Source organism: Crassostrea angulata, chromosome 5 (genome assembly GCF_025612915.1).
Source record: "Crassostrea angulata isolate pt1a10 chromosome 5, ASM2561291v2, whole genome shotgun sequence".
NCBI lineage: Eukaryota > Metazoa > Mollusca > Bivalvia > Ostreida > Ostreidae > Magallana > Magallana angulata.
In genome coordinates this window covers 20,083,868-20,099,660 of record NC_069115.1, presented here as the reverse complement: position 1 = coordinate 20,099,660, position 15,793 = coordinate 20,083,868, and the positions used below count along the sequence as shown (strand labels likewise).

Genomic DNA, 15,793 nt, shown 5'->3' with positions numbered 1-15,793 from the left:
ATTCCATAAAGCTTTATTTGTTCAGAGTTATGGTTCTTGTTGATTAAAGGTCTATCGAGCTAATTTTTTTCTGTAGAACTAGCAATGATATTTATTTTACTTTAAACCTTAAAAATTTACTTTCATCATTTATCTATTATTAATCAACAATGGATTTTCAAATTCAATGAATCTATTAAGTGTACTCTTTTTGAGGACGTGTCACGCATCGATTAATGACAAATCAACCTTTTGTCTGTTGTCATTAAAAAGGGCGTATACTTTTTATTTTAGTAACATTTCATGCAAAACTGTGTATCTTGTGTGTTTTCATTAATACATGAGCTATATCTTAACCACCAGAAACCACCAGATCTATCTCAATTAGATAAAACTTGAGCATACAGTTAACCAGAATTGTACATGATGTTATTAGATTACTATAGCTAGTGACTTTCTGAAACGACAAGACTCAGCATTTTGATATTTCAATAATAGAGTTTAAGGAGATGTTCTTTGTAACAGTTGGATGAGATCTGTGCAAAATATGGTTTAAAAGTTTCTTTTTTGTCTGTTAAGGATAAATGAACTAATTTACCAATAATTTACTTTTGTTTATATTCTACTTGACAAATGTGGTATTTAATTATTTCCTTGTTTCATTTTTTCATAAATGAATGAACGAATATACACAATCAGACTCTGTCTGCTTAGTTATAGACAATTGCGTACAAATGCCACATGGTCTCTTTAAAGGGACTTGGACACGATTTGACTTAAAATTTTCAAATTTTATTTTTCCGTTTTCAATGTTTATACTGATAAATATGGAAGTTCATAATGCCATGTCAAAATTTGAAGTCAAATATCAATTATAAGCAAGATACAGCGTTCATAATTCTTTGTTTTGTAAACAAACTCGAATATTGTCATTTTGTACATATGTGTTGTATTTGTGTAAGTTTCAATCAAATGTATCTTTCTTTTGTTGATAATATAGTATTTATGAAAAAACTGAATTAGTTTAAATTGTCTTTACATGTCATTTTGTCAAAGAAATAGTAATTCTCAACATTACATTTTATGTAAACAGCTTTGTTTACATAGCAACCAATTCTTACCTCTGTATTTCGCTTGTAATTTGACTTTAACATTCAATATTTTGGTCAATCATTTAAAATGCACCAGTAAACCATTTTATTCATAAAAAATAAAAATAAAATTTTTGGTCTTAAATCGTGTCCAAGTCCCTTTAAGTTTTGCCTTGCCATTGTACATTTTACTTGGAGCATCTTATCCATTTTAGACACATTGCAATTCGATGATTGATAATGATATATCCAAAATGTGGTAATTTTATTTGTGTACAATTTTGTGCCATTGTTTTTAAGAAGTTCATTCACTTTATAAAACATGTAACGACGTTTACATGCACTATGTACAATAAAAAAAGAACATGCAACCAAGTCATCATCATTTGTCAAAGATGAAAACGGGCTGTTTTATCCAGTAGATTTAATTAAAAGCTTTTAACGACAAATTTATCAAACGTTCTTATTAGACAGTTAGAGGAGCGGTTCAGAAAAGCAAAATATTTTCGAAGAGAACAGTTACCGTATAAAACCAACATAATATTTATGTTAGAAACAAATTATTTTGAGATCAATTGGTATTTGAAAAACCTACAACCGGGCATGCAAAAAATAAATCATATGAGAAAAGTAATTTGGGAAACCATTGCATGATTTGTATTGAACACAACCATGTGCTATAAAAGCCATTGCAGTTTTCTACTCAATATGATTTGCAAAATAGTTATTTCTCCCGTCTTGCTCTGTAAATAAAAGATGTAATGACTATTACTTTAAAATTTAATGATCTTTAGTTCATAACTTGTATGTTATGATCTCGAGGTATTATTTAATGATTTTTTTTCTTCAGTGAAATACGTAATTTTAAGTGATACACATTTTCCGCGTTCATGATGTATTTGTTTACAGGAATCACATAAGTAAATAAGTAAATAAGAAATGAAAATTTGTTTGCATAGGACAAAGACTCTGTATTCATACTCACGTAACAGTGTTTTAGAGTTGTTCATTATATCGATGTAGAATTGTAACTTGATAGTTTTAATTGCATAACTAGGTATATTTTGCACTACGAGGCTATGTGCACTTTGTCGATATGTTGTCTTATACTAGAAGTTTGAAGCAACGCATGGAACGATTATCTATACTACTAGAGATAAAGAGCGTTTGAGTATCTTTTGTCATTATGTCGACATGAAGAGCATCATTGATCAGGGAGCAAGAGAGAGAAAGAAAGATAAAAAAAAAACGATCCTTCAAATCGATGTTTAATCGGAAATGTAAATAGTAGGGATATTGATTTTTTTCCCTGGAAGATCAATTAATAACATGGCTTTCTATGTAAAACGGGGCGAAATGCAAAGTAGATCGAGGACTGGGTAAGTTGTTATATTGTAAAACTAATGACTACACTTCTATCTAATTAGAAGTGACAATTGCATCGGAGTGCATGTCGAAATTTCATGACAAATTGACCAGCAATTAATGACTGAGAGACCTCCATAAGGTGTTTCGTGTTCGATCATTAATTAACATCACTGCAAACTTTTCAAATGCGATCCGCGCGATCCATCATTTATATTAATTTACTCACGAGTTATGTATAATTTATTAACAGACCGATATCAAATTTTCTGGTTTAGAGGCTGCAGCTTTCTGTGGAGAAGTGTTTTCTGAATCTTCTGTCAATGCTGAAGGAGCACACCGCAAAGCGACCCTGGAACCTGAAAACAGTTACAAGATTTTGACATCATGGCATCCTGTGATATATTTATAATACTGATAAGTCTCAGTGGTAAGACGATTTCGTCATAATTTTATCACTGTTTACTCTCTGTCTGTCTGTCTGTCTCTGTCTCTCTCTGTCTCTCTCTCTCTATTTCTCTCCTCCTCCCAAAAGTATTTGTACATAAATGTCAACATGTCGTTTAGCTTGTATTTCTTATAATAATTTTAAAATTTGCCATTGGATGCAATGCGTAGAATTATTTTGTTTGCTTTTCTTAGGAACCAATAATTCATTTCTTCGGATTACATCAAATTTACTCAACATCTGAACATCCGCGTGGCTTTTCAATGTCTTATTCATTACCTTGTGTGTCTGGTTCTTAAACAAAATTGGTACAACTGTACATTTAAATAATATTAATGATAAAGTTAATTCATGTACTTGTAATTTACAGGGAGTGGGGATCTACTGATCTTAAGGGGGGTGGGGGCTCCTTTTAATTGAAGTGGGATAATCAAGGGTTTACTTTTGGTAACTTTACAATTGAATCTAACAGAATCTGATATGAAATTCACGCGATACCCCCAGGCCCAATCTTATACCAAACTTTCGTAGATTCATAAAATCAACTTATTCTAATGATTAAAATAGTATAATTTATGCAACCAAGACTTCGATTTTCTTATTTCTAGAGCAATATAAGTTTCTCTGAGGGCCTCTAGAGGGATACACGTATCCGGCCATTTTGTTTTATGTAGATCAAAAATGTATGCATTTCATAAAAGGACTTGGGTATGCCAAAAACTATACAAAAGTGTTATGATAAGATTACAAATCAGTAGATATGGTATTTTACATGCTGTTTTGTATAACGCAGCACGCGGGTGCATAACAATGCTCTTTTTAATCAATTTTTAAAGTCAATAATCGTGCAGCTACAGACTTCGACTGGATCTCAAATGAAAATCTTTAATCAAAAAACGAAAGATGTCAATGATGTCCACTCTTAAACCAACTGTTGAGGACAAAGTTGAAATTCTTAAAATAGATGTAAAAAAAACACTATCAGACGCCAAATACTTGTACATATTCATGTATGTACAAGGTGACCGGACATCCCCACAATCTAGATACTAACTATATGAACTATAAATCATTAATATATGCTTGTATCTTTCACTTTTTTATCTTAAAAATAAATTGAGTATCTTGAATTGAACTCAAAATGTGTGGGTGTAAAAATAATATATGAATATTTCTGTTTATCAAATTGATCATTCAGTAGTTGCAGTTATCAAACCAACCAGATTATTGGAGTGGAAATACTTTTTACCACGCTTGATTTTGCTGTGTTTATCTTTACATCTAGATCTTTTCTATGGCTGTTGTTCGTAAAACATTCTTAGGATCTGAAAGCCAATTATTAAAAAAAACAACATTTTTTTATGATTCGAAACTAGAAGTTCGATATTTATTATATTATGGACATGCATAACGCTATACAGCAAAACACGCAGGCAAAGATAATTTTGCTTTGTTATAAACATAATTCATCGTTATATACCCTTGTTTTATATTCTTCTATCTAATTTTTACTAATAAAAAGCACAATAAAACGAATGTTATTTTAACTGTTATAACAATTTCAATGTCCGGTCTACCAACCAGATATCAAAATTGTTTGACCGCTTCGTCGTGCAGCTACATATAGTTAATTTTCGCCCAAACTCGGTGGAACGGAAAAAGCTGAAGTTAAATGAGAAAGAGTTGTCGAAATGAAAGATGGCGTCACAGGTTTTTAAGGTTGCTCACCACACCTTGAAATATTTTCTCAATCAGCAGAAAATTACTTGATTATGATAGATAAAATCATAGATAAGAAGTATTTAAGTCAAATAGGCAATAAAATGTGCAATTTTGGATGAAAAATTACATTTTAGAAAATTTATTTCTGTAAACATGAACAAAAGCTCCAGACGGATTCGAACTCATGATCTACGCTTTAGAAGCCCAATACTTTAGCCACTGAGCTACGACGATATACAAGAGTAACGAACGGCATAAACAGTTTTACAAAATATTTGAATCGCAATCTTGTGACGTAGTGTCTTAAAAAGTACAAGTCTGGGTGTAGTGAGGTACCTTAAGGCATGTAACTGAAATGAAGGGTATAACAAAACAGTTATTGGCTGTAATTCGGGTAATGAATTGTTGGACCTTCAGGTTGCTGACTTCATATTCAGCAGTCCTTAACCGTATCTTATATCTATTAGCTTCAAAATAAGTTTAAAATCCGTGGGAATAAAACACATCCCTGTAAGCGCCAATTCATGATAATCGTGAATGTCACTGCATAGAAAAGATGTGCTGATTCATTCAGCTATATCTTCATCTTTCTAAACGTCAAAACACAGAAAAGGTTAATGAGATAGGTGGGGGGTTAAAATTTCATCATTGGAGAGCAACTTTAATGATGGCAACTTCTCACGTGAGCAGTGTAAATGCATTCTGTCATATTGTAATCGTCATTCTGAACGTCATATAACAAAAAACGTTACTGACATTTCGAATCATTGAAGGATGGGTGGGTTATTCGTGATGGGAATGTTAGCAAAATTTCAATATACTAGTATAACCCAACTGAATACCTAATTTTATTATTAAAAAAAAATATAACACTCAGCTTGGCTTGAAATACAAACGGTCTTCCCATCTGTTCTCTCTCTACCTTTCTCTCCTTTTTGTCTTTTTCTCCTCTCTCTTTCTCTTTCTTCTCTATCTACCTTCTTATATCTCTCCTCCTCTCCGTTCACTCCTCCCATCTTCACCTCTCTCTCTCTCTCTCTCTCTCTCTCTCTGAATTTCGTAACTGGAAAAAACAGTACACAGCACATAACACAACAATTGTAAATTGCTAATTAACTGCATTGCAAGAGGTATATTTGTTTCAAAACTCTTTTAAAGATTCGTAGGCGATGACATTTTAACGTGTTAAAAAAGGCTATCACTGCATGTCTGACGCATGTAAGAATTAATGAAGAAATTGAGACATATTAATTTGGATTTAATTGTTCGCGTTCGCTCTGCCGCTCAGTTTTCGTGGTATTTGTGGGTAGCCAAATCCCACGATGTTACATCCTCCACGAAAACAAATTTCAAAGAGTTAGTTTTCTTATTAAAACTGAAAACCCACGCATTTAAGAAATTACATCATCATCAAAAAGCAAAAAAAAAAACAAAACAACATACACTCCACGAAAATTGGCTCTCACGAATTTAAATGATTCCACATTATGTTTGAAGTAGCTCTGGAGTTCATTTGGACAACAAAGAAACAACTATAAGAAATAATTCTACTCTACGAAGATTTTACACGTACGAGAGTAAATTGTTTGGAAATTATTAAGACAAATAATTTCCTTTCTAAGTGACCAATATTGTTAAAAATATACTAGTACAACAAACAAAACAAAATAATAATAAAAAAAATATTAAATATTTTGTTTACGACCATTCGTAAACAAGTCGGCGGTCACGGTACACGGCGCAGGCATAAACTTAATAATTAGACTAAAAAACTTAAACAATTAATTAGTAACTCAATAAGTGTCGGTGGAACAACAATTCATATCAAAGGAAATCAAATTATATGTTCATTTTGCCTTTTATTGTCACAAATGTGTGTGCAAGTTTCGCTAGTGTTTGAGTTGAAATACGGAGAAAGCTCAAATCAGAAACTGGAGTTATTCATTTATATTATATACTTACAGTTATACAAGCTCGAGCGCACGTACTTGATGACGTCATATCGTCGGTGTTCCGAGGGTACAAGAGTGAAGTGCGGCCATATTGTAACAAAGCAAACAACACGGTGGTGGTAACCATTGATATCGGCGTCAGGCAGGTTGTGGATCTGGTAATGACTTGGTTAAGAAGAGTTAGCAATACTTTAATTATGCAATAGGGAATGCATGTACAAGCTAGTCCACATGGGCCCGAAAGGTTCATTTTCAAACTGCAACTTTGTTAGAGATGTATGATATCTTGTCTTTATTTGCATTTACCTTTCACCAAAATAAAGTTACATGACAGGGGAAAATTACGATGATCCTGACAACAAATCGGCGTCGTTGTCATTAAAATCGATTTATTTGTTATTTAAAGAAAGATGTATTTTAACCAGAAAACACTTAAAAGCTCTGCATGACCACAGGAAAAGTACTCGAGGGGAACAGCGTGGGGGAAGGGGAATGACAGCGAATCTGTTTACAAAATTAAATAGTTAAGAATACTTTTTCGACGTTGAAAAAAAAAATATTCCTTCAAATTTTCGTAATGAAAGAATATCTATCATTTATAACCTATAGACCACCATTTTAATTAATACCTGATCAGAGAGTAAAAAAAGCCCCCAGAACTTCAGTTTAATCTCTTTTGGGAGCCCCTTGACTCAAAGCACGAGTACATCTATTTTTCTGTCTGTTGTCTACCAAATTGTTAGCCAGGTACCAGCATGCTAAGCACGTTTTCTAATTTTTGTTTACAAATACTGAATAGACTTGCGCAATCACGTAATCAGGTAATAATGAATATTGGAAGCTGGGGCATTTACGGATCGGGTCAGTCAGTAAGTAATTAGTAAGTAAGTAAATAAGTAAGTAAGTAAGTAATTGTTTATATAAGTCATACATCATGCCTGTATTTCAAGTAAATTAAAATTTTATATAGATACAAGATATAAAAATATCTATCTTTCCTAATTTTTTTTCTTTTTCAGAATGAACCTAAACAAACTATCAACATCGGAGCCTGGATGAGAATGGTAAATAATAAAAACAGTCAAAAGAGAGAGAGAGAGAGAGAGAGAGAGAGAGAGAGAGAGAGAGAGAGAGAGAGAGAGAGAAGAAAATATTTTTTTAAGGATATTTCCTTAATATCATTTAGAAGGCCTGATTTCATTTTTTAAAAAGGATTTTACATGTCTATTGAACTATAACCAAATACATGTAACGATTTACATAATCATGCATTCCGTTGCCTAGGATAATGTAAAGTCCCAATTTTTATCATTCACAAAACCAAAAGAATAAAGAATTGGCAAAGGAAATATTTAGATGACAAAACTACTACATTTGTATAGGCACACTTCTTATCTTGATTTTGATTCTTGTTGACAACTACGTTCAAAGATTTGCAAGCTTGACGAGATAACAAAACCAGACCGTAAATTACGTCATCAGTGACATCATTGGCGATCTCTTATAAAACAAATTCAGAACAATAAATAACAACATCAGTGACCTCATCAGTGATCTATTTTTAATTTTGTAGAACTGGTTAGACTGTAGACTGAGATGGAACAAAACTCTGTTTAACGACATTGAGACTTTTGCTGTACCGCAAAATAAAATTTGGATTCCTGACGTCACTCTGTACGATACGTAAGTGTATCTTGTAATTAGATTCTTTGAAAGTAATTATCTGTCATGTCTTTTCAAATCAAAATAAAAGTGTTTCGAACTGCGAAAACCTGCGCTTTTTGCACATATGTTAATTTTATAAATTTAAGCACAAAAAGAAACTTAACTTTCTGATGAATTAATTGTACCTACGTACATAGTCCTTGTTGCACTCTAGACACATAGGACAATGACTAGGTATTCCCATTCTTCTCTGTTCTTATGCTATCCTCTCCTCTTCTCTGGTAAGTTTCAAATCCTTAAGCCTTTTTCGACGGTTCCTTCTGGGGTTAATCTTAGTGCCTCTCTTGTGATGTCGTTTGTTTGCTTTCTTAAAACATTACCTATCCATCTCCATCTGTATCAATATCCTCATTTGTAATCGTTGTGAAATGATTTTACTTGTTCTACAACTCTGTTGTTGCGTGTTGTAGCGATGCAGTGGCTGGACTCCCCGGTATGAGAGACTACCGGGCTGTTGTTCATAGCAGTGGCGCAGTGAAATACCAGTTTCCTTCCAATATTAAAGCTTCCTGTAAAATCGACGTCTTTCACTTCCCCTTTGACACCCAGACCTGTCGTCTGGTGTTCGGTTCCTGGATTTACACTGGGTCTGAGGTGAACCTTGTCAACAAAAGCGACACAATGGATATGTCTAGCTTCATAGAAAACACAGAGTGGGAGGTCGTCAGAGCAGACGCTATGAATGTCGTCAACTATTACGGAGACCAGATTTACCCAACTTTCGAATGCGTGTTAAGGTTGAGGAGAAAACCTCTGTTCTACGTTATGAACCTGCTATTTCCTTGCTTTGTGGTGTCTTTCATGGCTGCCCTGGGTTTTGTGCTTCCACCAGAAGCTGGGGAGAAGGTGAATCTAGAGATAACAATCTTGCTGTCCCTGGCTGTTTTTCAGTTAGTTATTGTGAACATGATTCCAGCTTCCGGAGAAAAGGCACCATTGCTAGGTTTGTTATACTCTCTTTGAAATCAGTATCCTTAAAAAAAAAATTAAAAAATGACCCAAACAAGAAACAAAAGCAAAGCAACGGATAGGTTTATTTTTTTAATAGTTGAAAACGAATGTATTTGTTATCTTTTTTGCGGACAATTTTGATTCAGGCAGAAGAAGATTTGCCACTTTTAATTATATCTTCAAAGTAAATGTTTATGGAAAAACAATCAGTTCTTACTATTTGGAAAAAAATTCATGGTTAAAAATAAAACCCTACTTTTCGACTAGTAAATGCAAAATCACTATTATTTGAAGTTGTTATGATAATAATGACATAATATCTTAAAATACCAAGCATATTGCAGCAATATATTTCTTGGCGTCCATGGTGTTGGTTGGATTTTCCTGTCTCATGACCGTTGTTGTCCTAAACATACATTACAAAAACAACGGGCGAGTCTCACCGCGAATCAGGAAATACGTCATTCGACCGCTCAAGAAGATCACATGTTTACACACAGAACAAAAGCATGACAAAAATGTAAGTAAACTAAGACATAGTTAATGTTATTCTTTGCTTCAGGGTTGGGGTCAATTACTCGGAAATGTAATTTATTACTTTCAAATACATTAATAAAGAAGAAAGGGCAGTAAACTATAAACTAGTCAGTATGTGTTACTTGCAGTTACAATTACACTGATTTTTTCAAATGCAATTAATTACTTTCAATTACTTTGAAAAATGTAATTAAATACATTTCAATTACTTTTTTATATCTTGAGAATATATACATGTAGAAACAGCATTGAAACACAAAACTTTTTTATGGTAATGTATTTAAAGGTTTGCATTCATTTTAATCATTATTCATAGATTTTGCTTTAAAATTTATATTTTAAAATAATATATGGATATTATAATGAGTACCAAATCCAGTGTCATTGGGTTCATGTTTGGTTCTAAACAAGATATTGTATACTAAACTTTTAGTCAATTACTACACTTGTTCTTGGGTATGAGAGGGCTTCAGGCCTAAACAAATTAAACCTTTTCTGGAGTGTTATATTGTATAAACATATCAAACATAATGAGACAATTAATTAATGTATAAACACAAGCCCATTTAAAACAGGTATGCAACTTAAACATTATTATTAAATTTTCGTCTGTCATTCGCCTGTTAACCTTATATACCTGTACATGCATTAATTTTAACAGAGTATTTAATTTATTTGAATTTGGAATTATTTTGATTTTTGGAATTTAGGGTTTTTAAGAAAATTGCCCTTAGTTAGACTAACTTAGACAAGTAACATGAATTTTTATTGTTTTATGTGTTAGTTTTACCTAACTTAGTCAACTAACATGAATTTTCCTTATACAGTAAAACACGCTTATAACGAAGTGCAAGGGATGGGTAATTTTACTTCGTTATAAGCGGAATTCGTTATATCCGTCAAGTGTACAACATATTTTATAGTCATGGGGAATAAAAATCACTTCGCTGTAAGAGTCAATTCATTGTAAGCGTGTTCGCTATAACCGTGTTTTACTGTAAATAGTCTAGCTAATTTGTTAAAAGCCCAAAATTCTAAGAATCAAAATAATTCCAAATGCAAATAATTGTCTGATTTGTTTACATTTACTTGTACTGATAAAATGTACGGCTTAAAGCTTAAAGTTAATGAAGAACTGAACTGCATATGACATCTTTTTAACTTTAACTTTTAAATTTAAAGGGTACCTGCAGTGCCGGTCAATTTTTGATATAATGAAGATCTATGTGTAAAAACATCATCCTGAAAATTTTACAGCGATCGCATAAGTAGTTTTCGAGATATTTGGGGAAAACCCGATTTCACACCTGAACGAGTTTTGAATCAAGCCGATTTGGCGCGAGATGAGCTGTGACATCACGGGGTCAACGCCGCTGTATGAGAAACAGGAATATCGTAGGAAAACTGTTCGTTTTCTTGCGTTGTTTTATCGATTTCTGAACATTTTTTTCTGTTGTTTTATTTCCTTATCAACCCTGGATGACTAAATATACTGTTGTTTGAGTTTAAACCCGTATTTTATCAAACAAAAATGCCGAATTCGGAAAATTGTTTGCTTCATGAATTTAGTCAAATGTGTAATTCATTTTCCATATAAATGCACATCATATGTAACATAATGACAATTAATCAAATCACTATTGTTATAAGAAACATATTTCGTTAATATTGTCATTCTTTCGAATGGTTTTTCCGTGACATTATTAACTGATTTATAATATTGATAATACATATTTCGTAAAAGGTAACACGGGGTCTATTCCTCGTATAAGGCATAAAATTACAAATGATGTCGGCCGATTATTAATAATATTGATATCGGACCTATAACAATCAAAATAGTATGCATTCTTTAACGAACAAACACGGGGTTATAAACGGATCAAGGCGAAAGTCCAAGATGGCTGCATGATTAAGTCTGTCTCGTATTCTTTCAGTAAAAATACGATAATGGAATTTTATTTTACATTTATTTACATCCTTTGTCAAAATGTTCAAGTTTATTCAGATTTCATAATAAATCGTTGTCAGTATAACAATTTAAGCTATATGGCGTTAAAGCACTAACTAAACTGCTGACCACAGCGCTTCCGAAATAAATACTTGATCACATAAAAAAGGGTTTAAATTGCTGAATTGTAAATTTGGTCATTATTTAAGTGATTAGATAAGTAACAATAAAAGCATTTACTTCGAACATTAGTTTTACTATTTGATTGTCTCATGCATGATTCTTTAATCACTGATTGACGGACTATACACATGTATTAGGCCTAGCTTACGAATGATTGATTTTACAGAGTCTAATTTATTTCTCTGTTTTTTTTTTGTTAAACAATTGAGAAGCTAATTATACACAAATCAATTTACCAGTCTAGAGGTGTGAAACCCTCTCTTCGTTTACTAGTCTCGTGTACCTTGTGTATACATACCCCAGATACACGTGTGTCTGGAGCAGTGGCTTCGTTAGTTTACCTGTTTACCTGAGTCATTGTCTCAGATCACTCGTGTGTGAAAGGATATTATGTAATCAAAAAATGAATAATGAACATAAATATGCCAATGCAAGCGTTTTAAGTTATTGTATTAATCGGTAAAAAGGCGACGAGAATAGCAAATTTTAAAATCCTTTAAAAAGAAATCTGACTGTAATAAAATAATTACGGATATAAATTTCTAAATCTACAATACTTAAAAAAACTAGATACGTCAAAACATCTGACCTATGTCAGTCATTTTGGCTGAAAAATCGAATTTAATTTGTATAGCTTTGTAAAGGAATTTCCCTCCTGTTGACCTCGTGACGTCACTTCCGCTGAAGCCTCTATATCGCCTAATTCTGTTTTCTCTTGATTAGATTTCCCAAAGCAGGTAAAAATAGCCACTTTGAAGCGGCGTAACTCCGTTATTTTTGCATCGATTTCGATGCGGTTTTTTGCATTAAATTTTGGTGATTAAACTCTTTGACATATGTTTCACATCGGCTTGGCTGCAGGTACCCTTTAACTTTTAACTTGAAAAAAAGTACTTGAAATGTAATTAAAAAGTAATTGAAAATACATGACATTGTTGGGAATGTATTTAAATACATTCAATTACTTGTAATTGAAGGGAGACTCAAGTACAAATTACTTCCAGTTACTTTGAAAAATGTAATTAAGAACACTTAATTACAAATACTTCTTTCAATTACCAAATCCCTGCTTTGCTTTATTTCAGCATATTATTGAATAGACACATTTACATACATGTAGATTAACAATTGTGTACTGTACTATTATTTACAAGTTAATTTCAAGTTCATATTTTTCAAATTAGTGTAGATATTTTGTTAAAAAATTTGATCAGTGCTTGTTTGTTTCATTAATATAAATAAATGTGCATTTACGTTGCATTTGTTAAAAATGAATTATTTAGGCTTGCTGGACTGAATCTCAAAAACTGTTTTTTGGCCAGTTAGTTAAAGGCCACGTTGTCGTTTGTTTTTAATTTTAGAACGCTCGCTCTTAAATTGATAATTCTAATTATATATTTCAAAGTTTTCTAAACAGTTATACAATTAAAGTATTTCGAAATTTAAAACGAATTGCAGACGTTGTCCTGACATTCTGATGTTAACTCAGTAACTCTCGAACCCGACGTAATTTTTATGCAAAATAATTGCACGAGAGGTCAATGAAGCCATTTTCTGTGAAATATGTTTCTTTCCAGGGGGCTCTACAACTGTTTCCGATGTGATTGAATAGTTTTAAGGGCATAATGATAAAATCACTTCGTTTGTAAAGAAACGAGAAAACATATTAGAAATGTAATTTAAATTATAATAACTCATCATATATCTTTTAGGATAATTTGTACACCACGCAGTATGATAACGAAGAAACCGTATTCAAGAATTGTCAACGCCAACCTGTTGATATTAACTCAGATGAGAACAATGAGCACCCCAAAGGGACGAGATTTCAAAAACAATTACTAGATATTCTGATTGAGATCAGAGATTGCATTTCATCAATTGTGGCCAATCAAAAGAGGGACTCGGAGCCTTCTGATTGGTCAATTTTAGCCATTGCCTTGGATCGAATTTTTCTGATTGGATACTTAGTGTTCACGTTTGTGGTGTCACTTTCCATAATGCTTACTGCTTCATCTGGAGACTGATTGCATAAAAAAGCTTGCATTTTTTCCGTTGAGATGAGTTAAGGTGGAATTACACACCTGTCAAAAGTCACTCAAATTAGCAATAAATTATTTGATTATGAAAGATATAATGATAAATGAACAGTTCATATGTCAAATAAGCGAAAAATTTGTAGTTTGGGGACAAAAAATGAATATCTAAAAAATATCAAATCAGTAAGTAACAACAAAAGCCCTTGTGGGATTCGAACTCCAGATGTACAGATCACAAGCCCGACACTTTATCCACTCGACTATAGTGTAACAAGTCACTTGTTACCGTCGTCATTTTAATAAATCGAAATGTCGTTTTGATCAGAGGTCAGCCATTTTGTGATGATGTGTTATTCCACTTTAAAGGTAAATGGCGACATCGTGTACTTTTTTGCTTATAAGAAAATCATTAACAAAATAGATTTATTCATTTACAAACATACAATGTCATCAGTGCAAATAATTATATTTTACACATGTAAATGTTCCATCATAGACCATAAAAAGATATTCAAAACTATAGCTATATTCTTTGATTTTGAACAATATATTTTAGCTGCTCTGTGAGAGAGAAATATTATCTTTGAGACAATGATGTCTTTGAAATCTTGAAATGCGAAATATATATACACGTGGCGACAAATTTGCCTAAAGAGATAAGTAGATAAAAGAAATTCTACCAATATTTTGTTTTTTCATTTTACATAACCATATAATTCAAACCAATGTGTAGACAATAGGATTGATTTTATTTTTTTTAAGGTTGTCAAAGTCTTAACTGTTATTGTGTTTGTTCCAGTTTTGCGAGCGCCTAGTTGAATAAATATAGTATGTAGATTATAGTATGCTTTTCAATTGATAAAAAACACTGTGTATGCAAATGCAGGTTTTTTTTGTTTTGTTTTTTTTCATCATTACACACATGTGGTTGTCGTTAGATTGTGTTATAGAGTACAGGGTATTTGAAACACGTACAATACAAAATAGTTCTTGTTATGGTGTTATTTGTTATCGATTATATTGACTTTAAATCGCGCTCGTTAGATTTGATAGACAAGGCAATTTACTTTTTATTTCTTTTGAGATTTATTTTAATTTAAGAACAAACGTCAAATCCTGTGTTTAACCCTTTCTTCCATGTTTTTTTTTCTACTTTAAAAATCATATATTGAAGGTTAAAAGGGCTTAATGTTTGTGGCCCTTTTTAGGCTACAGTGTAATTGGAAACATTTTCCCTCGTTTTATATTTGCCCCTTTCGTCCTCCTTGTCAGCGTACGAATTTCAAACTGGGCGAATCCCAATGTCTAAAATTTTTCCGTGTCTGGGCGAATTTTAAGACGAGGCGAAACTGGTTGCAAGTGTATACGTAGTAGGGCAAAAATTACTCAAAATAATAGTTCAATGCCTGAAAAAGTTTAAAGTAGATCTGATGCTAAAATTGTCGGTTACCTAGCCTCCTTAATGCCAAAAAAAAGATATAGGTAAAGTTTAATACATAACGGTTGGTGATACATGTTATGAGATAATTAATTCAAGTTTGGTTCATCAAAACTAAATTAGACTGTCTTTATGAGTTAGCTAGTGTGATGCTAGCTTTAAACAAATTTAGGAGTCTGTATTTATTGCCTAAAATGAATGTTTTCTCTTTAGTCTTTGTGAAGGGGTTAAACCTGTAATTTTAATTATAATAAAAATTGATTAAAATGTATACATCTTATTTTTCATTTTTGGGGGCAATGTTTTTTGTTAGAAAAAAGGAATGTTTATGTAACTTTTCATAGAGACACTTCTACTAAAAATATATATCTTAAAAAAATAATGAACATGTGCTTTTCCCATGGATTTTATT

At 32.2% G+C, this 15,793-nt stretch overlaps 1 protein-coding gene across 3 annotated transcripts; it reads left to right on the top strand.

The window, feature by feature from the left end:
* Positions 1-2,353: 2,353 nt before the first annotated feature.
* LOC128184705 (neuronal acetylcholine receptor subunit alpha-10-like) lies at positions 2,354-14,825 on the top strand. 3 transcript variants are annotated; one of them, XM_052854275.1, is made up of 8 exons: positions 2,354-2,449; positions 2,714-2,865; positions 6,570-6,715; positions 7,577-7,621; positions 8,131-8,240; positions 8,693-9,225; positions 9,578-9,753; positions 13,617-14,825. In XM_052854275.1, the coding sequence occupies exons 2-8, from the start codon at positions 2,823-2,825 to the stop codon at positions 13,929-13,931; spliced, it is 1,368 nt and encodes a 455-aa protein (XP_052710235.1). In that variant the 5' UTR covers positions 2,354-2,449; positions 2,714-2,822; the 3' UTR covers positions 13,932-14,825. The 3 variants fall into 3 exon arrangements, with proteins under 3 accessions (XP_052710235.1, XP_052710236.1, XP_052710237.1); XM_052854276.1 differs by having other exon boundaries at positions 2,421-2,449; positions 2,689-2,865; XM_052854277.1 differs by lacking the exon at positions 2,354-2,449 and adding an exon at positions 2,505-2,577.
* Positions 14,826-15,793: the final 968 nt, after the last annotated feature.

What these genes read in the sequence shown, in the direction of transcription:
- LOC128184705 (XM_052854275.1), top strand. Translation starts at nt 2,823, where the DNA reads ATGGCATCCTGTGATATATTTATAATACTGATAAGTCTCAGTG. An exon ending in TCGGAGCCTGGATGAGAATG is followed by an intron (nt 7,622 to 8,130) that starts GTAAATAATAAA and finishes TTAATTTTGTAG; the next exon opens with AACTGGTTAGACTGTAGACT. An exon ending in AACAAAAGCATGACAAAAAT is followed by an intron (nt 9,754 to 13,616) that starts GTAAGTAAACTA and finishes TATATCTTTTAG; the next exon opens with GATAATTTGTACACCACGCA.